Raw genomic sequence first — 24,205 nt, 5'->3', positions numbered from 1 at the left:
CGCGCACTACCGTCTCATTCGAAACCATACCGGCTTCAGCCGGCGCGCATCCATTCACCTTCCCGTCCACTCAAACAACATGGCGACTGAGGGGCCTGTTTTCTTCTCCTGACGGCGACGTTTCCAGCTCGATCGGCGCCCGCGTCATGCCTTTCGGCGTGAAACCGCTCTGCGCGACATGCAAGACGACCGTGTCGTCCATGTGGCGCAAGACCGACGCCGGCGACGTGATCTGCAACTCATGCGCGCTCCGCGGGCACACTGTGAGCGACGGCGACCAGGCGGCTTCGTCCAAGGAGACCAACGGGGCCAACGGCGGCACAAGCAACGGGTGCCCCTTCACCTTGCGCAAGAGCACGCGGGCCAAGAGCTCCAAGCTAAGACAGCAGCAGCAGCAGGCCAAGGCGGCCGTGCCCAAGGGGAAAGGCCGCAGGGCCATCTTCAAGCGAGGGGTTCGTACAGAGTTCAAGCCGAGCTCGGCACACTTTGCTCGGCTTTGCGCTTCGTACGCGCGGGGACGGCCGCGTTTTCCTGCGGGGTACGGCGACGGTGTAGGCGGGTCGAGGAGGTGGCTGAGGCGTCTGACACGGCGTCGGGTTGGAAATCGAAGGCAGGAACGCCTTCATCGCAGCGGGAAAGATTGGAACAGGATCGGTCGGCCTGTGGCAGCCTCGGTTCCTTCTTACTCGCTCTAGAAGATTCTCAGGTTTCCTAGCTAAGTAAATGCACGTTTAACACATCGAGGTTTGCAAAAACGTACTCATTGCGGATTTAAAAGCTTACCTCCGAGGCTGCTTCTGTCCGCCTCCTTGTCAAGCTCACGGTCGTCGTGATCGTCGTTTTCATTTCCCTTGTTTCCACTCTGGGAGGGGCAACGTTTTGTGTCGCTCCGGGGCGACCATTAGAACGGTCCGCTTTCGACGCGATCATTCGAACCTACTGCGTTTAGATAATGACATTAACACAGCGTTAATGCTGTGTCTCTGCGTGCACTCTTCGCTGTTCCGAAACACTAGCTTAAGAGCGCCACTTTGTTTGAGTTTTTCGCCTTTTCGAACGTCTGGAATAATTGCCACGTGTGCCCTTCATTTTTCTTTATCTTTCTTTCTCTCTTCTTTCTTCCAGCCTCTCAAAGCTCCAACCGCAGTGGCTACTTGTGTGACGAGTGATTTTGTATTCTTTAGGGTAAGTGTGCAAAATTGTTCTTTATCATGTTTTAGCGTGCCATATACTATTGTTTTCCTATGCTGCTCAGCTTTCTTTGTGGAGTGAGCTTTAACAGTTTTGTTTGTTTTATTACCATCGCAGTTGATTACGCAAAGGCCATTTAGAGCAGGCAGTGACAGTTTTATGTCACACAGCTTAATACTTGGCTTAGCGAAGTGAAGGTGGCAGTATCGCTTTCTCAAGCAACTGAAGTTTTTTTTTTGACCCTGCACGACTATTCAACACAGATTTATATTCCTTACCGTTATGTGGGGAGACTGAAAGACCAAATTGCAGAGATAAGCTGTTTGTCTTAATCATGTTTCTGAATGTGCACTGATGATGGGAGACGAAACGTCTGATTAAATTGTTAATATTGGTATGTCAAGTTGGTGTAGTTTGCTTGATATCAGTCATGTATTACCTGTCAAATATCTATCCTGAAATGATGAGTTTGTCATACCAAATTTTGAGCAGACAATATCACTGAAATTGAGAATCTAAACGCAGCTTTACTCTTTTTCTTTTTTAATTTCAATCTGTTAAATGTGGCACCTAATTCTGCCTCTATGAGAAAAATGTGATCGTGTGGGTAGCGTTAATTTACATAAAATGAATACTCCCAGGGGATAAAATACATGCATTATTTAAGCACTTCTTAACAAAATTTTGTGCTAGTCCCACTTCCAAAGCAATGAAATAGCTTTTCGTGTTATGATATCATATGCTTTGTTTTTTGTGTACGGTTTGTCACGAAGAACATCTAAGGCGTGCCCTCCACAGAAGGAGAAAGGGCGAGAGAGAAAATATAAATGAAAGTTGTTCGAGAAATGGTGCCCTCCACATTTTTAGAAGTTTTATTTCAGTTCTGAAATTGCATTCAGCACTGAAAATTCGATGTAAACACCTTCCAAGCGAAATGTCAGCTCAGTAAAAAGTCTTGGAACATGGCAAATCAGACATTTTACTGAGCTGACATTTGTCACCCATGACAGCACGGGTGACGAATGTCAACATAGACATTTGTCACCCGTGCTATAATGTCTGTTATTGAAGAGGGAAAAAAAAAGAAGTATGCTTGATTTGTTTAAACCAGTTCACAGTGTTTCTATTTATGAACTGGTTTTGCCATCTAGAGCGCAGCATTAACGAAAATATGTGACAGGGCTTCCCATGGGAACAGCTAGGTATCGTCACAGTTGCTATGCACTGGTCATATGACCATGACATTGTATATCGGCAAGCCATTGACAAGATACGTGCAGATGTAGAGGTGCATCAAGGGAAAAAGCTTCACATGTTGCTACAAATCATATCCTGGACCTTTCGCTCCGTAGTCTGATGCTCTACCCCTGCACCAGCGAGTGGCCTGGATGAGTGCCGTTATGCAGCTGCTATGTACTTGCATTGCTGAATAACTATAGGTTACAATACATGGTCACATGACCATTATAGGTGTTACATGATCCACCAGAGTTACCTAGGGATCATGTCACATGGTGTCATGGTCTGATGAGTGTGTCATGGGACTTCACATAACAGCCAAAACAGGCAGCTAGAAGCAGGATTGAAATGCGCCCTGCGAACTAAGTTAAAGTGCTTAAATTGTGATCTAATGGAAAAAATTTGCAACTTACTTTAATTCTTTCAATAATGTTAGGAGATGGAGAATATGTTGTGTTTGCCTTAGCCTTTCAAGCACTCTAAGAGAGCAATACATATGAAAGAAGTCTAATAGTGCTAAAAAAAAGAAAGCAAGATTAACTCGGACCTAGAAGTCTAAAAGCTCAAAAAAAAGGTTAAAGTGGCTTACGTACAACATGCTCTGCATCTCAGTTTTATGCAAAGGATCAAGGTGAGTTGCAAATTTTCTGGAATGCATGATTTCTATATCAAAGTTTCATTGCACAATTTTAAATATAAATTTACCGTTACAGCTGAAACATTTGGTCAGACATCAGCCGCATTCTAGGTATAGGATAACCAATAGTGCCACGTGTGCCTCCGAGCAAGCGTTCCCGTGGCCAGATGGTTATCGTGCTTGGCTCCTACACAATGGGCTGAGGTTCAGCGCCTTTTCGTTGTTTCTGTAAATGTTGCGTTCTGATACATTCAAGAACCCTGTTGCTTGTTTAAGGTGTGAATGTTCTGCACGCCGAACCTTCTACGCCGATTATTCCAGAAGCCCAGGCATGTACATAAGGGACCCCACGTGGCGAGCCGAAGTCAGTCTCGCCCCAGGGCTCGACCCTGCTGTTATACCGACATTGACGCTGCGACGCTAGCCTTCTTCTATATTGTTTCGGGCACAAGTTTGCACCATTAATGTTTTGTTTTCTCTTCAGTTATTCGTCGCGTCATCAAATGTCGTTCGTGACATTTTGGTAGAGGTGCGGGGTAGCACCTTATGCCCAAGGTTACTCATTTTCCCCTGCGGACCTGTCAACCAAGTCCAATCCCAAGCCCGGCGAGAAGACCACTCTTCGAGGGACCTGAAACTCAGGCCCACCGCCACACCCAGGAATATGCTTTTGGATTTGGCCTGCTGCTGGACAGACTCAAGCCGAAGAAGACGACGATGGCCGACCAGTGGCATATCCCGGCCACTTCTGCCATCAATTACCTGCCCGTCGCAACACAGACAGCTGCTCTGTTTCACGTAGAACAATACGAAGATGTCAAAGGCTGGATCAACCACTATGAACGCATTGCTCACCACAATGGCTGGACCGACAAGCAGTGCCTGCAAAACGTCTATTTCTTGCTGGCGGAGACTGCTAGGCATTGTTACGAAAATCACGAGTCTTTGACTTCGTGGGACGTTTTCAAGAACAAACTGAAGGGGATATTTGTCAACACACACCGCCGAGAAAGAGCCAAAGACCTACTAACCAGAACCCAGGGCCCCAACGAGAGCATCATTAGCTTCATAGAAGATGCCCTGCGCCTGAGTGCCCGTGCTGACCCGCGAGCCACAGATAACGAGAAGCTGCCGGTCCCCATGCACAGGGTGAAAGACGACATCTTTGGAGGCCTCGTCCGCAGCCCTCCGACAGCATTTGAAGATTTTGTCACCGAGGCCATTAACATTGAGCGTGCCTTGCAAGCCAAAGCTAGTCACTACCAGCGACTATCCTCGGGCCATCTAGCTGCGATCTTAGCTCCAACATCCCAAGCATTCGTGAGATCATTCGCAACGTCGTCCAAGAAGAGCTCAGGAAGCTCCTGCCTGCTGCCAACCAGCCCTCTTCATTGTCGATAGCTGAAGCTGTCCGTCAGGAAGTGCAGCGGGCAATCCAACCGGAGACTTCTGCCAGCGTAGCAGCACCCTAGGAACCCCCCCCTGACCTCCGCCGCAGTAGCTCAAAAACCGGCGCCAGCTGCCCGGCGGTATTTGGCACCGCCTCAACGTGAGCTACCAGCACCGCAGACTTTCTAACGTCGGGAAGGGAAGCCAGAGCTTGTCCGTACAGAACAAGCGGTGCCTAGGAAGACGGGTGTGTGGCACACGGCCGATCGACGACCCCTGTGTTATCACTGCAGCAAGGCCGACCACGTCTACTGGAGGTGCCTATACGGACAAATGGGCCTGCAAGGTTATGCAACGAGCGCCCCGCAAACCCTCCATGGGGAGCGACCATGGGACATTGAGGAGTACCTCCAATGACCCCCGTCCCAGGTGCCGACTCTACCGCAAGGTTCCCAATCGCCTTCGCCTTGATGTGTGGTTTTGCCCTTCTGCCTCTTGGCAGCACAGCCTGTACGCCCGATCTCACCAAGAAAACTATGGTAAGTGGGGCGACACCTGGAGGTGGTGTTGCCGAAGACGACCGAAGTAAAGAGCCTCCAAGAACGCCGGAGCACTCCCACTCTCTCGACGTATCCATTGCAACAACTCACCTGTGCAACAGTGCCCAACAACCTGAACGTTGTTATCGATGGCCAAGACGCATCGGCAGCTGTAGTCACAGGCGCAGGCTACTCGGTCTTAAGTGGGAGGCTCTCTCGCCGCCTTTGGAAAGCGGCGACACCATTAGATAGAACTCAAGTACGAGCCGCCGGAGGGCACCTCATCACACCAGTCGGGAGATGCACTGCTCGCGTCAAGATCCGCGGTGAGACGTACCCTGTGAAGTTCGTTGTTTTGCAGGACTGTGTGAGGGACGTTATCCTCGGAATGGACTTTCTCTGTGAGTATGGCGCCATCATCGACCTTGTGGCAAACCAGCTGATGCTGCGAAAGCCTGTTCTGCCGCCGGTGGAGCCCAAGACGATGTCAACCGCGATCCTAGTTATTGCCGACCATGTGAACCTGCCACCGCGGTCAAATGTTTTTTTAACCGTCATAACCGATGCAGCCATGTGCAGTGAGGCTCTTCCGCAAGCCAGCATTCAACTGCTCCTTGAAAAAGGAATTGGCATCGCATGAGGCACAATGGATCTCTAAGAAGGACATACAACCGTTTTTGCGACAAACTTGCGAGAGGAGCGGCAGCACCTAACGAAAGGTACAGCCATGGGCCACGTCAAGGAGCTTCAAGCGCCAGCCGTGGTCACCGCAATCTCGGAGGAAACCTCGTCGTGACAGTACGAGAGCATGCCGCCGCCGCAGCTCGACATCGACCCTGAGCTCTCAGCTCCAAAGTAGCAGCAACTGGTTGATCTCCTCGGTGGACGCAGTAACTGTTTTTCCATGTCGTTGAAAGTTTGCCACATACCAGTGGCGAAACATTACATTGTTACCGACGGCGACATGTACCCAGTCTTCCAGTCACCGCGCTGTGTCTTTTTGAAAGACAGGGAAATCATTCAAAAACAGGTTAAGGAAATGCTCAGCGATGACATCATCCAGCCGTCATGCAGTTCATGGTCTTCACCTGCTGTGCTCGTAAGGAAGAAGGGTGGAACCCTGAGATTCTGTGTAATTTATAGTCGACTCAATGCTGTGACAAAGAAAGATGTCTACCCGCTCCCCCGCATCAATGATACTCTAGACCCTCTGCGCCACTTCCGATATTTTTTGTCGATGGACTTGAAAAATGGCTAATGGAATATCGAGGTTGACGAACGGGACCGGGAGAAAACTGCCTTCGTCACACCTGACAAACTGTGCGAATTTACAGTGATGCCCTTTGGAATATGCGCAGCACTGGCAACCTTCCAGTGTGTCATGGGCACCGTGCTAGCAGGCTTAAAATGGCAGAGCTGTCTTGTCTACCTTAACGACGTTGTGGTGTTCGCTAGCAACTTCGACGAGCACTTATGAAGACTCTTGACTGTAGTCTGACGTCTAATTTAGGAAAAGCTGTGACAAGAAAGAAGAAAAAACAAAGGTGTATATTTGAATAAATTTGGTAATCGGGTAGCTCCTGTGCAGCAGTGAACCGGAAGGGTAGTGTACTTGGACTCAGCTCCAGTTCGGACGCCGCTAAAGCGCAGTGTCACTTTAAAGCGCAAATGTGTGAGTAGGTTTTCATGATATGTGATGGCAGTTGTTTTGGCAGTTTATTATATTAGAATCTTGAGTTTGGTGTTCATAAAACTTGGTGGGACGTAATTTTATTGGTAGACTTTTTAGTGGATATGTTGACTTTTGCTGACAGAGGAATTGTATTTATGGGCTAAATTATCTATTGAGTGTAAAAGGGAGAGGGGGAGAGGCTTTATCTCAACTGAAGTTTTGTGCTGCGATTCATTTTCAACCACTTTTAAATCCCAGATTTTAAATGAAATCTACTTTGAGCTGAGCTTAATTTCTAAAGAGAAGACTGTGTTCCTTTTGTGTTCTATTCATTCTTACTTCAAAAGATAACAAATATAATTTGCTTCAGTATCAAAGAGGAACCCTTCATCTTTATCAAACCCCGCAGGGGGCACCTGTGAAAGCAGGTGTTTGGAGAATGGCGTCTCCACGGACCCCGAGCCATGCGGGTTCGCCCGCTCACGTCTGGCTGTGCGTGGCTTTCCCGTGTCCGGGGAAAAGGGCATCCTGGTGGTTGAGCCGAGCCCGGGGTAGGTTTGGACCCTTCGGGGCCCCCCGGGCGAGGCAATACACCACTTCGGCCCCCGCTTCCCGTAGACGGGTGTCCTGGCTTGGCCCGACCAGGATGATTCAGTCAGTCGCCTTTTCTTCTACTATCCCCTCCCTTCTTTCTCCTTTCTCTGCTCTTCTCTTTTTCATTCTCACCTTCTTTGGCGGCAAGGGCTAACCTTGGGTGGAGACAGATACCTTTCTCGAACCACACTTGGTTATAGTTACTTGGTAGCACTGGTAGTGTAGCATACCCAGCCAAGCCATACTTGCTATGGGGTGCTACCTATCCCCTTGTTGGGCTCGGTGGTGGGTGGTGCGCCACAGTTTCTGAACATCCTCCGCCTTTCATGGCTTCCGCAAACCCTAACCCCGGTTCGGGACGAACGTCTAAGAGGCAGCGTCCAGAACCACAGACCATTGAAAAAGAAACTGTCGAAACATTTTCAAAGTTTTTTTTTATTCACTCACATGACGAGCAAAAACCTGTAGCAAAGATGTCACCTTTTATTGTCGCCAAAGTGCTAGAAAACCTTGTTGGATTTTCTTACAAGGCCAAGAAACTGCACTCAGAAGACCTTCTTGTTGAAGTGAACACTAAAAAGCAAAGCGAAGCGCTTCTCAGACTGACCAACATTGTAGACGTGGAGGTGTCCGTGAGCCCTAACCGTACACTAAACACGGTCCGTGGTGTCCTGTCTGAAGAAGCCTTTCTTTACACCAGTGAAGATGAACTTCTTGAGGGACTGAAAAGTTCAGGTGTCGTCGATGTCAGACGTATAGTGTTCCGCAAGAATGGTGAAAATATCCCTTCAAAACATGTTATTCTCACTTTTGAAAGACGGGCACTCCCAGAGACGGTCAAAGCCGGTTACCTCAACTGTCGCATCCGCCCATACATCCCCAACCCCCAGCGGTGTTTCCGTTGCCAGCGCTTTGGCCACGGATCACGCAGCTGTCGTGGGAAGGAGACATGTGCCAAGTGTGGAAATGAGGGTCATGTGTCTGATGGTTGCGAGGCAGAGGCACACTGCGCAAATTGCAGAGGACCACATCCTGCCTACTACCGAAGCTGCCCCCTCTGGAAGCAAGAGAAGGACATCCTCGCAATTAAGGTTAAAGAAAACCTGTCGTACGCAGATGCAAAAAAGCGCTTTTCCTTCCTTTCTAAGGGAAGTTATGCCGAGGTGGTGCGCAGGGGCCCTGCACCACGCTCGGAGACAAAGGCCACTCAGGTCTCTCCTGAGATCTTGGTTGCCGACCTAAAGGCCCCATCCCCACAACAGAGGCAGCATGCTGCTCCCCTGGGCAAGGACGGGCCGGCGATAGCCGTGCCCGCCCTCCCTTTCAAGACGGTGGCAAGGGGTCAGCGGGCTCACTCTTCTCGCGGAGAGGGCGCTCCAGCTGACTCCTCTGCTCAGGACAGGCCAGCACTGGCTGTACCTGTCAACACAGGCCGCACTCCTATGGAAGAGAAAAAGCAAGTTCCTCAGCCTCAGTCTCTGGAGAGACAGCCAGGAACCAAGGAGCTGTGTGGGTCGCATGCAGCTCCCTTGTCGGGAAACGAGGTGGAACAGATGGATGGGGTAGAACCCCTCCCCAGTTCATCAACCACCCTTCCACCCAGTTCTGGTCGTGGCCGCGGATCGGGGCCTCGCGGCACGGACCCTCCCAGGCCGGCAGGCAAGTCTGCCTGCAAGGCTCAGGAAAACACTAGCGCTGCCTTGTCTGCCCCCTCGTCGACTCCGGGTTCTGACCAGGACGAGATGGAGTGGCAGACTACTAAGAAACAAAAATCAAAAAAACCTGTAATTCCTCCAAAGTGAAACAACTGACTCACCTTTCCATCTGCTCCGGTTTTTTGTCCCTAAAATGGCTTCAATACTCGTCCAGTGGAACTGCCGTGGCCTTCTAAGAAACCTGGACGATGTAGAGCATCTTCTGGAGGAGTACAAGCCACGAGCGCTGTGCTTGCAAGAGACTCATTTGAGTCCCAGTCGCTCTAGTTTTCTGAGACGTTACCAGGTTTTCCGGAGGGATCGCCCGGGCTCTGGCAATTCTTCCGGTGGAGTTGCGGTGGTCCTCCCGAGAGACGTTCCCTGCACTGAGGTTCCACTGTCCACACCACTTGAAGCAGTGGCAGTTCGGTTCATGCACCATAAAGCTCTGACAGTATGCTCTTTATATTTACCACCTTCTTTCACCTTGAAATGTTCAGATTTTAACTCGCTGTTAGATCAGCTTCTAGAGCCTTTCCTTTTGATGGGCGATTTTAATTCTCACAACCCTTTATGGCGGAGCACACGTCAAGATGTCAGAGGAAAAATTGTTGAGTCAGTTTTAACCACACAAAGTCTCTGTCTTTTTAACACGGGCCAGCCAACCTATTTTAGTCCATCATCTTTGTCATCAACTTCCATCGACCTTTCAATTGGTTCTGCTATTTTACTTCCAGATTTTTCCTGGAGTGTGGATTCCAATCCACGTGGAAGCGATCATTTTCCTACTCTTTTAACCTGTAGCGTAGCCCCTCCTTTAGTTCATACACGCCCGCCTCGTTGGAAGCTTGACAAGGCTAATTGGGGCCTTTTTAAGCAGGCATCGCTTCTAGCATATTCTCGTCTCGAAAGTCTCACAATTGACAAACTCAATCATCTTTTAACCGAGCGCATTATCACAGCCGCCAACTTGTCCATCCCGCAGACATCTCAATTTCTTCCTAGGAGGCCAAAGCCCTGGTGAAATTCGGAATGTGAAGAGACACGCAAGAAACAAAATCGGGCTTGGGGTATTCTGAGACGATATCCCACTAGAGATAACCTCATATCCTTTCGGAAAATGAAGGCCCATGCACGCTACGTCCGAAGAAAAGCCAAGCGGGAAAGTTGGCAAGGCTATGCTTCCACTATAAATAGCAGTACCTCACCTAAGGAGGTCTGGGATCGAATACAGAAGATCAATGGTTCCTATCATGCATTTAAAATCCCCCTGCTTTTTAGGAATGGAACATGCCCAGACACACTCGAGGAACAAGCTGATAATTTTGGAGAACATTTTGAATATATATCCAGTTCACATCATTATTCATCTACTTTCCTTCGACACAAGCTGAAGGCTGAGAGCAATCCCTTGAAAACCTGAGGAGGTGAACAGGAAGAATATAATGCTACATTCAGCTTGCACGAGCTTCTCGCAGTTCTTCATAACACAAAGCCCTCAGCTCCTGGACCAGATGGTTTACATTATTCAATGCTGCAGCATCTTCATCCTTCTACACTCGATGTTATTTTATATCTTTATAACCGCATATGGCAGGAGGGCTATTTTCCTTCATCTTGGAAGGTAGCACATGTCCTTCCACTTTTGAAGGCTGGTAAGGATGTTTCTTGTGTTTCCAGTTATAGGCCCATTGCTCTTACCAGCTGTCTCTGTAAGACACTAGAACGAATGATTAATCGTAGACTAATGTACTATTTGGAGCATGGTAAGGTACTCGACAAATTTCAGTGCGGCTATCGTTCATCAAGGTCTACAGTCGACCACTTGGTCCGTCTCGAAACTGTTGTGCGTGAGGCCTTTGCGCACGGGCAGCACTGCCTCTCCGTGTTCTTCAATCTCGAGAAAGCGTACGACACGGCTTGGCGCTTTGCCATTTTGAGGGACCTGTCTGACCTCGGACTACGTGGTCGTATGCTTCGTGCAATTCAGAGCTATCTAGACAGGCGCACCTTTCGAGTTCAGCTGGGAAACACACTCTCCCGTGAATTTCTGCAGGAAAATGGAGTGCCACAGGGGGGAGTGCTAAGTGTCACCTTGTTTATAGTTAAAATGAACTCCATTCCTTCAGTAATCCCTCCGTCGGTTCAGTACTCTCTTTACGTCGATGATTTACAAATTTCAGTTTCCTCCTGTAATCTCTCAGTCTGTGAACGCAGGGTTCAGCTAGGCATCAACAAGCTTACTAAGTGGGCTGACAGTAATGGGTTCAAGTTCTCTCCTGAGAAGACTGCATGTGTTTGCTTCAGCCGCAAACATAGAATTCTTCTTGAACCCTCCCTAACAATCTACAATAGTAATGTTAGTGTCCAACCTCAGCACAAATTTTTGGGTCTTACGTTTGATAGTAAACTGAATTTTATTGCTCATGTAAAAAGCCTGAAATTGAGAGCTCACAAATCTCTCAATATCCTTAAAGTTCTCTCGCACCGGTCTTGGGGCTCAGATCGATTGTGCCTCCTGCGGATCTGTCGCTGTTTGGTACGCTCCCGACTAGACTATGGCTGCTTTGTTTATGGGTCTGCCAGACAGTCTGTTCTCAAGATGTTGGATCCCATTCATCATCTTGGGCTTCGGTTGGCTACAGGTGCGTTTCGTACATCCCCTGTGCCCAGCCTATATGCAGAGACTAACGAGTGCTGCCTCGAGAGACGTAGATTCGCATTGGGCATGATGTACTCTCTTCGCATCCGATCTGTACTCCAGCACCCTACTCGAGAAGTTGTTCAAGAAACACGCTCGGAACGACTGTTTCTTGCAAAACCTACCGTGATCCCTCCGTTCAGTATGCGACTGAAGACCTTGGCCAAGTCTGTCGGATTTGATGTGGCATCCCAGGTAGTAGAATTTCCTGGCATCATAGCACCTTGGGAGCACCCTGACATACACTGCAACCTGTCTCTTGCACAGTATAACAAGAAAAACACTCCAAGTGCTGTGCTTCTGCAAGAATTTTATGAACTGGCTCAATTGTATGAAGATCATACAAAGTTTTATACAGATGGAACAAAATCTGAGACCTTTGTTGGCTGCTCTGTCATTGGCTCTTCAGTGGAAGTTGTAAGGCGGATAAACACTGCCGCTACCATTTTGACAGCGGAGCTGTATGGCCTCCTGCTGGCTACGGAACACATAGCCCGCCACAGGATACCGCTGGCAGTAGTTTTCACGGACTCTCTCAGTGCCTTGCGAGCCATCTCTTCTCTGCTGCCTACAAGGAACGCCCTTGTTGTTGAAGTTCAGAAGAAAGTTATTGTGGCAGCTAGAAAGCATTGCACCATTGTCTTTTGCTGGATTCCCAGCCATGTTGGTATCCCAGGCAATGAGGCGGCCGACCGTGCTGCTCGCACATGCGTCAGCAGGGAGGTAGACATAAACGGAATCCCTCACGTGGACTACCGCTCTTCTGTAAGGTCTCGCATACAAGCCCAATGGCAAGCCGAGTGGAATGAAGAGATCTACAATAAGCTGCATCTCATGAAGCCAAACCTGGGTGAATGGGCAAGTGCCCGACACCGAGAACGGTTTTATGAAGTAATACTGTGTCGTTTGCGCATTGGCCACACGCATCTGACTCATGGCTACTTGCTCCGTGGGGAGGATGCCCCTTTGTGTGAACAATGCAATAAACCTCTAAGTGTTCTCCATTTTTTAATTGAGTGCCCTTTCTACGAACGGGAACGCCAATCTCACTTTGCACAGTTGTACAGAAATCACACTCCCTTACACCCAATGTTTTTGTTGGGTGATGAACCATTCGTGGCTTACAAGCAGGTTTTTAAGTTTTTAGATTCTATTGGTCTTCTACATCAATTGTGAATTTCAGTTTCTCACTCATGCCCATTGTTGTTTGTGATTTAATCCAGTTTTATGTCTCATTTCTTTATTTTTAACCCTGACCACTAGAGTCCTTTCTTCTCACTTACCCTCATTGCAATAGTTTCCTTCTTTGGCGCTCTTTGGCCTCAGCAGCCCTTGCGCCATAAAACCCCAATCCCAATCCCAATCTTTATCAAATATAAACTCGTTAAGCAATGCAATTAAATTTTTATTTTCAAATGACGTGCTAACACTTCTTGGCATCTGCTCCAAAAGCATCGGTGGCTGCTTTAAACCAAAAGTTTACCTGCTACAAGGCGTGCTAGCACCGTGACCTCAGAAGCACACTCCAGTCATGCATAGGTGGCAACCTAATAATATGTTCAACTGCAGTGCCCTTGAAGGGTTCTGATACAATCTATTTAAAACAGTACATCATCTATTATCTCCCTCTCTTTCGCTTTTTATTTGCATGGTTTGTGCAGCATGTTACAATTAGGAAAGGTAAATGTTTCTGGAAGCAATATTCATATTAATTTATTTAAAACCCGGTGACCTTTCCACAGCAAAAAATTTTAAGAGTGAAGACCTCAAAAAAAAAAAAAAATTCAGAGACAACAGTTAAAAGTTTGTGTATGGACACATTTTAATGGATCCTTAAATTACACCCAAGCGACATAGCCTAGATGAACCAAAGTGAAGGGTAGAGCTTGCGCAGTGCGTCACGAGTATGTTGTTTCTCCAGAATCTCCAGACAAGAGTGGAAAGGAGCAAGTTGGGCGATGAAGTGTGCTTTCTGAGGGTGGTTTCAATAAGGCTCATACATTCTTTCATCCTCTTGGTCTTAAAGGGATACTTCAACGAAATTTGAAATATTCCCGTCGTGTTCAAAAATAGGTTGAATATGATCCACAATATCCGTAAATGACAATCGCACGTTTGTATTTTGAGCCTGGTGGCTGTATTTTTCGTTATAAACGGCCCACTCTGGCAAGCGCTCGGAGAAGGCCCAGCTTAGAGCACGTGGCATCCAACGCAATCGCGACGTAGGTCGTCTCAAGACGAGCAAAGCTACGGCGAGGCTGACATCGAGAGGATGGCCTAGTTGTTCCAGACACCGAAGCGGCTGCTTTTGTACGAATTTTGAGTGACGGGTTAATCTTCTATAATCTTCTAGGGGGACAATAGCGACTTCTGCGACACACAGAAGGGATTCTCGGGAAGAGGGGAGTTCCTCCTTTCCCCCTTCTCTCGTCGTGGCCGGAGACGAGACAACCTCCGTCACTAGCTGTCAAGGTTCCTAGACGAGCATTACAAACGAGGCGTTAGCGACATCCACCAGGTGCTCTTTGCTAATCGTTTAATTCGTTTTAAAATTCCTTTTCGAGACTTTTTTAACAAGGTATTGGTATGTTCCATGTTATACTGCTCTTTTGAACACATATAGACCAAAAAATGAGCGCCGAAATTTCGTTGTAGTATCCCTTTAAGACCTATTCTGCCTTTGGCTGGCAGGGATTATCACACCACTAATGAAAACATTGGCTCGCTCACGGATTGTGAGCGGAAGTCTGACCACTCATTAAATCAGCTTTTATTTTTATACCACTCCACATTCAGGATTGGTGCCACAGAACGGCACTTATCTGCGAGGCTTTCGACTCGGCATTAGTTTTCTTCGTCGGTTGTGTGGCGTGTACCGCCCGTGTGCTGTGCTGACGTCCCCTGTCACTTCTTCCCCTCCCCCAGGGCACATACTACCAGGTCGGAGACATAGTGTCCATGATGGATGAAGAGGACGACACCTACTACGCCCAGATACGGGGCCTGCTGCAGGACCAGTACTGCGAGAAGAGTGCGGTCATCACCTGGCTTATCCCGACCACTGCCAGCCCCAAGGACCACTTCGATCCTTCCACCTACCTCCTGGGTCAGTACCGCCCCAATAGACCCATTGGAAGACGGGCAACGCCCTCCGTGGCACTGGAAGGAATTCTGGGAACTGGCTGTATAGAATGAACCCGCTGTAGCGGACGACGATGGCGATGCAGACGAGCGGGCGGGGGCAGGCGAGCAACTGCAGTACTGTCTCTCTCTCTCTCCCCCTCTTGATTCCTTCAGTTTCATGTGGCACATGCAGCAGATTGAGGAGGAGCATGCAGAATGTTCCCATCATTCTTTGTGTGCTTCACGTCTTTAAAAATTGAGCAAATTATCTGTTGATCGAGTTTTTCCAGGTGACTCTAATCACTGTAACTACCCGATTTTAGCGCACACAGCTTTTTTTAGAAACATATGCATGAAAACTGCCTGTGTGTTAGTTTCGGATACAAAACTGAACTCAGGGGCATGTTCAAATTGTTATTCTTTAGTATGAAAACTAGGTATGCCTTAAGGGGGATGGGGGTTCTTAAAATGTTATTATTTATTAAAATATCTCACTCAAATACAGTGATAGGATGTAATGCTTAGTGCTAATTTTGAATCTGTAATCAGATTTAGATGTCTTTTCTCAATCAAAAGATATGACAAAATATGTATTCATAATTAGGTAATTTCTTATGGGTCAATAGGGTAATTTCACACTAAAAGCTTCTTTTCAATACATATGGTGATTTACAAGGGTCCATCATGTGTCCTAAAGCTAATGACATGTTTATAAAGGAACAGTATTTATTATAAATATATCACAATTGCAAAAATATATAAATGGGAAAATAATTATCTTAATTCTTCAGTTGCAGCCAGTATTGAAAAGTACTTTAAGTACATTGTACTTACAGTACTACTTTTAGTAGACTTACAATTTTTTTTTACTTTACTTCAAGTACATTCTTCAAGTATGTACTTGTGCTTTACTTAAAGTATTTTTTTCTGGTACTTTCCAATGAAAGTACAGCGCCTAACTTCAAAGCACATTCCCCAAATTTGATCTTGTTAAATTTGTATCTCAAAATGATGCTTTGTCAACCCTAAAGCGATACTGGGAGGGATATTCTTCTCTCACCAGAAACCCGAGCAGACGACATATCGCTTATCTGGTCGTTTCCCCGAGTGAAGTAATGATGGCTATAAGACAGATACGAATAAGTGCCTGATATGTTGATAGTGTTAAAACAGTTTGTCAGCGAGGGTAGAACAACTATACTCTGTGGCCATTTAATTTTAACCAATATTCACCGCCATTTCCAGAAAGTCACAATCACTGATTGCGGAATGAAAGGGCACCACGAAAGATTGTGTTAAAAAGTACTTGTAGTTTACTTTGAAAGTACACTGTATATATAGTACTTTACTTCAAGTACAATTTGTCTGGTAGACTTACTACCTTACTTGAAGTACCTACATTACCTCTAATGTACTTTGGACTCTACTTCAAGTAGTTTTTGGATATACTTTACTCAACAATGGTTGCAGCTAATCACTTTTTATTTATTACAGGGCAAATCGTAGATTTAGGATGCAGTTCAGTTATTGGAGAAAACTGATATCAAGTTTCTGGAAATTCATTCAGGAGAACCTAATCAAAACCCCCATAAAGCAATGGCACTTGACAAAAAAGGCAAAGATAAGAAAATCACTAAACATTTTCTGATATACTTTGAATCCACCTCCTGGAGACTTGAATATTGTTGCCTTTAAAACAGCCAAGGATGGAATAGTGCAATCATAGTTTGTCAAAATTTCAAAATTATGATTTCTCAAAAATAATTTATTTTGTCATTTCCAGCTATTGAAAACCCTCGTCCCCCCTTAGAATTGGGGTACATTATGATTGGGTAAATATGGCAGTCTCCGATAAGATCGGTCTTATCGTGACCTAAGGCCCACATTTGTACCCCAACCATACCATGCCTGCCACTTTAATCGTAGCTGTATCTGGAACCCGTCCCTAAGTCACAATGTTTGATTACATTTTAAGGTTGAGCAAAGCTTTCGGCACGTGTGCTCATGCAAAAAAAAATTCTGCAGGGCTGCGTACCTCGCAGCCACATCCCGTCTTTTGCAAATACTTTCCAGTGGCCAAGATTCTTAGAAAATATGCACAAGTCCCTAAAAATATCTTGTAATAAAAGCCACTAGACTCTTGCTGCGTGACAAACGCCTTATGACCATTAAAAGCGACCAGATGAAACTGAAAAAGTTTCTCACCAAAACGGATGCCTGAGCAAGTAGCTCAACAAGGGCCTAAGAGGGAGCAACAGGACTGCACAGGAGACATGCTATCCACAGATTTTTGCAAACTCTCAACTCGTTCCAACAAATTAGTAAATTACAAAGAGACACGTGCCAACTGCTTTGCGAGAGGAGCAAAATAACAACTTCAGCATCGAGCCGCCTTGCCATTTTTGCATGCATAAAGCTGTTGCATCCCCGTTTAGTGTGCTAATCACAGATTGCATTCAACCTGCCTCTGGCACACTGTTCCTATATTTGATTCACATCGCACAAAATTTGTTAGCTAACTTGGTATCGGCATTTGTAAATTTCGCTGTGATGGTCCACAAATGATCAGAAAATGTGGAAGGTCCTAGGTGCGAGGCATTCTGTGAAACATTGAGGTAGCGCCTGCCCAAAAGTGATAATTGGTCAAAAATGGAAATGGGCACTTCTTAGGTCCGTGAGTGGAAAAGTAGGAGGGACACGTAATAGGGTGGGCCCTTGTTTGATCCAGTGGAATGCTATAGCAGTATAGGAATCTGGCACGACCCCTAATTTGTAAAGCAGCCATGCCGCTCCCAACAAGACCGCTTTGTACCAAAGATCTTGTGTCGGGCTTCACCGCCTTGCACCGGTGTGTTGGGAGAAGCACCCGGCACGGAGGAACATGTCGGTTAGCTTGGTGGGCTCTGAAGTTTGCGGAGGCTTCCGCCCATTTCAAATGAGTACAGGCGCTGTCACGGGGATAATCAGTGCCTTCATATGTTTGTTTAGGTCCTGTTCTTCCTTCAAATTTAATATGAGACCAGATTACAGTAAAAATAATAAAATAATAAAACAGCTGGGAGGGACAGACAGAACAGAGGAAAATTTGCAACTCCTTCACTTGGGGCAGGAGGTCGGGATGTATTTTTTTCTATGTTTATTCACGTTTTTGATCGCCCGATTTCCCAAAGGTTGTCCTGGTGATTATTTTCTCTGACCCGGTGATAGCGGCAGGGATGTGGAGGGAAAGAAATTAATGCAATGTGAAAGTCGGCATTACCAGATCGGAAAGTGGTCGCGATACCAGACCCTCGTTGAAATTTCACCAGATTTCATCAGACGCTGAAAGTAACATGAGGGAATGCCTAAAAGAGACTAAGCTTTCATATTCAGAATTTATATTTAATGAATAATGTAAACTTACCCAATCAGTTCTAGGTGATTATGCACAACGCTCAATGTGCTCAATTATACAAAGCGCAATGAAACGGACCAGTGGAATGTCATTTTGCTCAGTGCAATGTGACATTTGCAAGAGCACAAAAAAAAAAGAAAAAGAAAACAATTTTTGCACATATAGTTTCTGCACTGCACGGAATATTGTTTACAAGATTTGGTAGTGAAGAAAGCAGTCTTTCTTGCACTTGAAACATGTACATTTTGATAATGTAACAAAGAACGGAACACATAAAAAACTTGTTGTAGCAAGCACACCATTCACCGCCTAGTGTGCTTGCTACCATTATGTGTACTATCTGGCATGTTAGTGAACCATTTTTCTCGAACGGCCACCTCATTCTGTAGCTCAAGAGCTCTAGCTCAGTCGAGGGGCAGATTGTGCCACCAAGCGCTGGCTACCTTAACCCTTTCACCGTCGTCGTTGTACGTGTACGGCGGTGATTACACATTTGAAAGTGGCTGCCTAAACGTGAAGCTGGGCGCACCGCGGGAGATGTTGCTATTTGTTATGTCCTTGGCAAACTATAAATGTTATATTCGCACGGTGTTTTGCTTTGCTGGGCTACTCATAGCTTTCAACTTTGATGCTCTGCATATGTGATGCTCCCTTCGCATAGCAGCTGCTCATACTTCCAACGCTTTTAGGAATTAAATTTAGAGGATGAGAGCTCGTCATCCGACAGAAAAGCTCTGTAAAGTACCTCTAGTTAGGAATCTGAAGCTGCTGGAATGTCGCGCAAGCAAACGCACCAAAATAAAAATGAATTGAAGAAAGGAGACAGCTTTTCACCTTCAATTTTTTTATTTAATACCTTTAAATATAAACAGCAGGCAAGCACTGTATGTGGTCTTACTAGATAATTAAACAAAACCTGTGCCTTGGCCCTTTAATGCTAAAGCATTAACTGTCTTATGAAACAAAGTCGGCATTGTCTGTAGCAGCGAAAAACTGCACCTAAATTCCGTCTGTAGCAGCGAAAAACGACACCTAAGTTCCCATTGGCCAGAAGCACAGCAATGGAGATGCTTCGTCACGGAAGCCGGCGGAGCGCTCAAGGTTAAGGCGGACGCGCCTCGGAAACAAAACAGAAAGAAAAGTACAGCAACGGAAATGCATCGTCACAAAAGCTGCGGAGCCGGCGCGGGCATTGCACCTGTGCAATGAGCGAGAATGATGTCACCGCCGGAGTGCCTTGTGAAAAAGGAAGACGTGGCGCGCTACTTGTAGGAATGTGCTGCATGTAGGAATGCTTTTGCATTCTAATGCATAAGCTGTCTTAGATGCCTTTGTTTAATTTTTGTCTCAGTTTCTTTAACTCTCTTCTTAGCCTTTCTTTTGTACTATTTCTTTGGAAACGAAGCCCAATCACTAAAAAACATCTTTTTTGGGAAAAAACAAACAAGAAAACTCCCATGTCGAAGGCGGTGCAACTAGTTTTGTAATTTCAGTAGATACTGTTTCGAATTAACCCTTTACGGTCATAACTCGCCACACAGTGACACTAAAAAAAAATGAAAGAAAAACGAGGAGCATTCATTCCCTTAACTTGCAGCCAGAACAGCCAGCCATATGATCTGGTGCCAATTTTATGCCACTAATATCCAAAGCCATACGTTGGGTTTGGCAAAGCACAAGTTCCAGACATTGTTTGGGTTCAGCTATTTCCATCATTACAGCGATTGGACATGAGGCACTACTTGAACGCTTGGGGTATTGATGGTCACAAGCCCAAATCAGGTGCTTACGCAGTACTTGTGTCCAAGCTGTGAGCTGCATTTGGCTAATGTTGCCGCTTGGCATCTCCTTTACTAGTCAACACTGTGATCACCGTGACTGTCATCAAAATTTGTCAAGGAGAAAAGTAAAGAAAAAGCCAGCTTTTGTCCTTGAAATTACACCATGACAAAGAAGCTCTTAGTCAGTGGTGTTGCATGCAAATATACTTAGGCAACTTTTAATGCGGCACTGGCAAAACTGGTGCGACATCTCTCACCAGTGGCAGGCCTTAAAAAATTGGGCCGGGCTCACACATCTATATGATAAATGATTTATCTTGAACTTATCAAATGATCCTTTAACTCAAACAACTTTTGACCTGTTTTGTGGCGGGCTTGTCGTCATTTTATTTTAAAACAGTCTTCTTGCTGTTGCTTCTGAGTAACAAAAATTAACTTCAAAACATTATTTTTGTTTGTTTTTCTGAGGCCTTTCACGTTTCCTATATTAGTGTTTCTAAATAAAAGCAATTTGAAAAAAAAAAATAATAATAAATTTGTTCGGCAATTTTATCATTTTTCGTTAAATAGTGGGCAAGCTGGACCCTAGAATTACTTATGATTGTTTATCTCGGCTACACACCTGATGGCTATTATTGGTCTGTATCGGCTGCAAAGAGGTGGAAGCACGGTTTTGGTAGTTTGAATGCTTTTGCTCTTGCTCTCCGATCTTTGCTATGGGGTGCTATGGGGTTTTTTCTGCTACAGACGAAATTTAGGTACAGTTTTTTGCTGCTACAGACAATGCCGACTTTGTTTCATGGGACAGTTAATGCTTTAGCATTAAAAGGTCAAGGCACAGGTTTTGTTTAATTATCTAGTAAGACCACATACAGTGCTTGCCTGCTGTTTATGTTTAAAGGTATTAAATGAAAATATTGAAGGCAAAAAGCTCTCTCCTTTCTTCAATTCAGTTTCACTTTGGTGCGTTCGCTTCCGCGACATTCCAGCGGCTTCAGATTCCTCCTAACTTCAGAATCCAGACCTTTTGTGCTGGTGAAAGCACTAGCACATCTGCACTACACTCCATCTGAAAGGTTCCATATAGAGTTGTTGGAGGCTTGGACACACACACGACTTCAGAAAGTGCTCATTGCGTAAAGGAGGCATTCTGCTAAGTTTTGTCCACGCATTTTCATGCTTCCGATAGCACTGCATACAGCTTGCGAGATGTGAACAGATTCCTGTTGTATTCATAAACTTACATATGTGACATTTTAGTTTATGAAAAACAATAATTGTTTTACCTTTTGGAGTCGTGTGACTTTTCGCCTTGTTGGCCCCTCAGGTCAGAATTATTTTGCTTTAAAAACAATACAATCCCTTAGGGGTCGTAAAATAAAATTCATAATCAAGGCATCCGTGAAACAAAAAGCAGGTCTATATAACGAAGAATTTTAGAATCTTGGCCTGCATCCACGTAGAGCATAGGCAGACAGTTTTCGATTTCCCAGAGGAGGGGGCTGGGGCCCAACTTGTGGGGAGTAATTTCTCAGCTCACGCTCAACTTGCAGGTCCGGAGGAGGACATCCCGCGGAAGCTGGAGTGCATGGAGTTTGTGTGCCACGCGCCATCGGAGTACTTCAAGTCCCGCAACAGCCCGTACCCAAAGCAGACCCCCGAGGGGCCGCAGTGTGGTTTCATTTGGACGAGACTGGGACCCCAGATCAGGCCTGTGCCTACACAGGAGGAGGTCTTTGGGACGTTCTGAGGCCACGGGAGCATAGGGGCCTCCTGGACAAACCCTGTGTGGTGCGTGCGTGCATGTGCGTGTGGATGTGCACGTCGAGAAGGAGAGCATCTGAACCTGCACGAAGAGGGTAACGAAGGTGGACGGTGGAGGGAACTTCCCGGAATGTACAGATTGCTCACGTTGGACCTTGTGGGCCTTTGACAGGCATTGATGTCAGGTATCGTTTCGTGACTGTTTTATATGCGCGGTTGTAGGCGTGTGTGTAAGGATGTGTAGAAAAGTGTGCGTGTGTCTGTGTGGATGCTGCATTAACTGCCTTAGCCCGTATTCCTCGTTCATCCACAGTACCGACTCATTTTAGGACATTGTGCGAGTCAACATTCAATGTTATCACGGTGAAGCGGGAAACAATGTCGTCAGTGAAAATGGAAAACTGCGACGTTCCGTAGGTCACAGCCATGAAGAAAACAAAAGAAGGTGCTACATCGTAGTTTGTATAGAGGAGGATTGTTAGAGTAGTCGGAGGGCATGATCACTAAAGGTCAGATGTATGGGCACCAAGAACCTCGGTGGCCACAATAACACTGAGGTGTAGGCGCGGTAGTCGGGCTTCGAGCTTTTTGGGTTGTAGGAGTGGCATCTGAATCTAAATAGCTGCCATTAGGAGAAAGGAAGAGCTTCACTTCTATCGTATTGATTCTCTCTCGGTTACGGGTTTCCAAAGCCCACTTTGGAGGCCTGCAACGAATGGAGAAGTGGTCTGCAGCGCCGTACGAATCCTCATTGTGCCTGTACGCAACGACCGGGGAGCTTTTGCTCTCAGGTTGAGATGCCTGGAATGAAAAGGTTTTGGTGCCCAAACGTTTGGCTGCCTAGCATAGACAACAGCCCCTTCCACGAATGCTCCACTTTGCACCCCGTAAAGGTTACAACGCTCAATGGGCTGCATCAACTTTGCTCAATTGTGTGAGTCGCCAACAGTGTCGAGCCTTTCTGAAGGCTAAGGCATTGATAATAAATCTTGGTTTTTGTTTTCCCACAAGGACGTGCATGTTTTTGGATCAAGAATAATGCCACCTCGTGACATTATGTGAGGTTGCAATAACATAATGGAATGAGTGTGTAATAAAGTTCATTTCGGCACAGTAGCAGACAATATAAAAAAGCCCAGGTGAATGTGTCTTGCAAGGCTTGCCGCATTATCTATTGGAAGAAAGCTCAATCCTTACCGTGGCTTTAGCGGCTGTTCTGTTTTTGTCGTCACTCCCTGCTTGATCAGCTGTCAGCATAATTAACTCAGTTGTCACTAAGTTAAAAAAAAAACCTGAACCTAGGGAGAAAAAAAAATTATTTTCTTCCTAGTTAGGACAGGCGTGTTTCAAAATAAATGTGTCGAAAAAATAATTTTTTTTTTTTTTTGGCCCAATTTCTATGCTTCAATACGAATTTTTCGATTTGTGGGCAAAACCGAAACTGTTTATCCATGATATGATGATGATAGTGTTTGTATCCAACTAGTGTGCACTTCGAGTTTGCTGGAACTTGAAGCGCACACTAGTTGGGTGCAATCATCATCATACCACAAGGCACAGTTTCGGTTTTGCCCGCAAATCTAAAAATTTGTAATGTAACATAATTATTGTGCAAAAAAAATTTTTTTTTTTCGACAAGCATTTATTTTGAGGCATGCCAATCCTAAACAGTTAGAGAAAAAAAAAGTATCTTTTCCTATGTTGAGTGTTTTTTTTTTAATGTTAAATTGTGCACCGAATGTAAGCATTCTGTCACAAGTGGCAAAAGTGTGGCTGAAACGACCGGGTCATTAGGTTGAGTGATTAGTGTCCAGGTTTTTGATAAAGGGTTTGTGGGATAAACGACAACAAGCGGTTTTAATTTTATTTCATTGAGCACTACTACTGTAAGTGTTGACTCAACAATCGTTTGCCGACCAAGTGGGGAGCAACGATAGAATTCAAAGAGCCGCTGAAATGCTGCTTGTTCATACAGTAGCCTCAATGATAACTCAACTTTCTTCGATTAGACAGCACTGGAGGCCTTCAGAGCTACGCACTCGTCTGGGCATTTTCATATTGTTTGACTATTACAAGCTTACCACAGGTACCCTTTACATTGTTCAGTATGCAGTAAAATCTGTACAGTAAATTTTTTTACTGTTTTTGTTAGAATTTTTATATTAAGGTCCCAAAACCAAAACTTGTGGTCAGCTTCTAATACTGGCACAAACTTTCAATCTGTAGTGATAAAAGAACCAAATTACAAATACTATATTTTTTTTTCTTCAGAGTTAGATTTTGGTATAGACAGGTTAGGCTTCTAGCCACCAGCAACTTTTTGGGCAAAAATGATCAAGGTTTACCTAAGCACTTCTTATGAGTTGCGAATGCGAAAGCATGTACATCAATCTTACTCTATGCGTGTTGGTGCGCTGACGGATATGCAGTGCCATAAGGTGGCCGGTCGTTGAAACTGACGTGCAGCGTCAGGTTAATGATCGGCCA

At 45.8% G+C, this 24,205-nt stretch overlaps 1 protein-coding gene across 1 annotated transcript; it reads left to right on the top strand.

The window, feature by feature from the left end:
• Window positions 1–22,725, top strand: LOC8051373 (GATA zinc finger domain-containing protein 1). Its single transcript, XM_029969338.3, has 4 exons — window positions 1–452; window positions 1,126–1,185; window positions 14,582–14,762; window positions 21,508–22,725. The coding sequence occupies exons 1-4, from the start codon at window positions 147–149 to the stop codon at window positions 21,702–21,704; spliced, it is 744 nt and encodes a 247-aa protein (XP_029825198.1). The 5' UTR covers window positions 1–146; the 3' UTR covers window positions 21,705–22,725.
• The last annotated feature ends 1,480 nt before the right edge of the window (window positions 22,726–24,205 follow it).

The sequence above is a fragment of the Ixodes scapularis genome, unplaced genomic scaffold, assembly GCF_016920785.2.
Source record: "Ixodes scapularis isolate PalLabHiFi unplaced genomic scaffold, ASM1692078v2 PGA_scaffold0__279_contigs__length_252992795, whole genome shotgun sequence".
In the NCBI taxonomy this organism is placed as follows: Eukaryota; Metazoa; Arthropoda; class Arachnida; order Ixodida; family Ixodidae; genus Ixodes; species Ixodes scapularis.
Note: the sequence above shows the minus strand (reverse complement) of the source record. Positions and strands in the feature narration are given on the sequence as shown.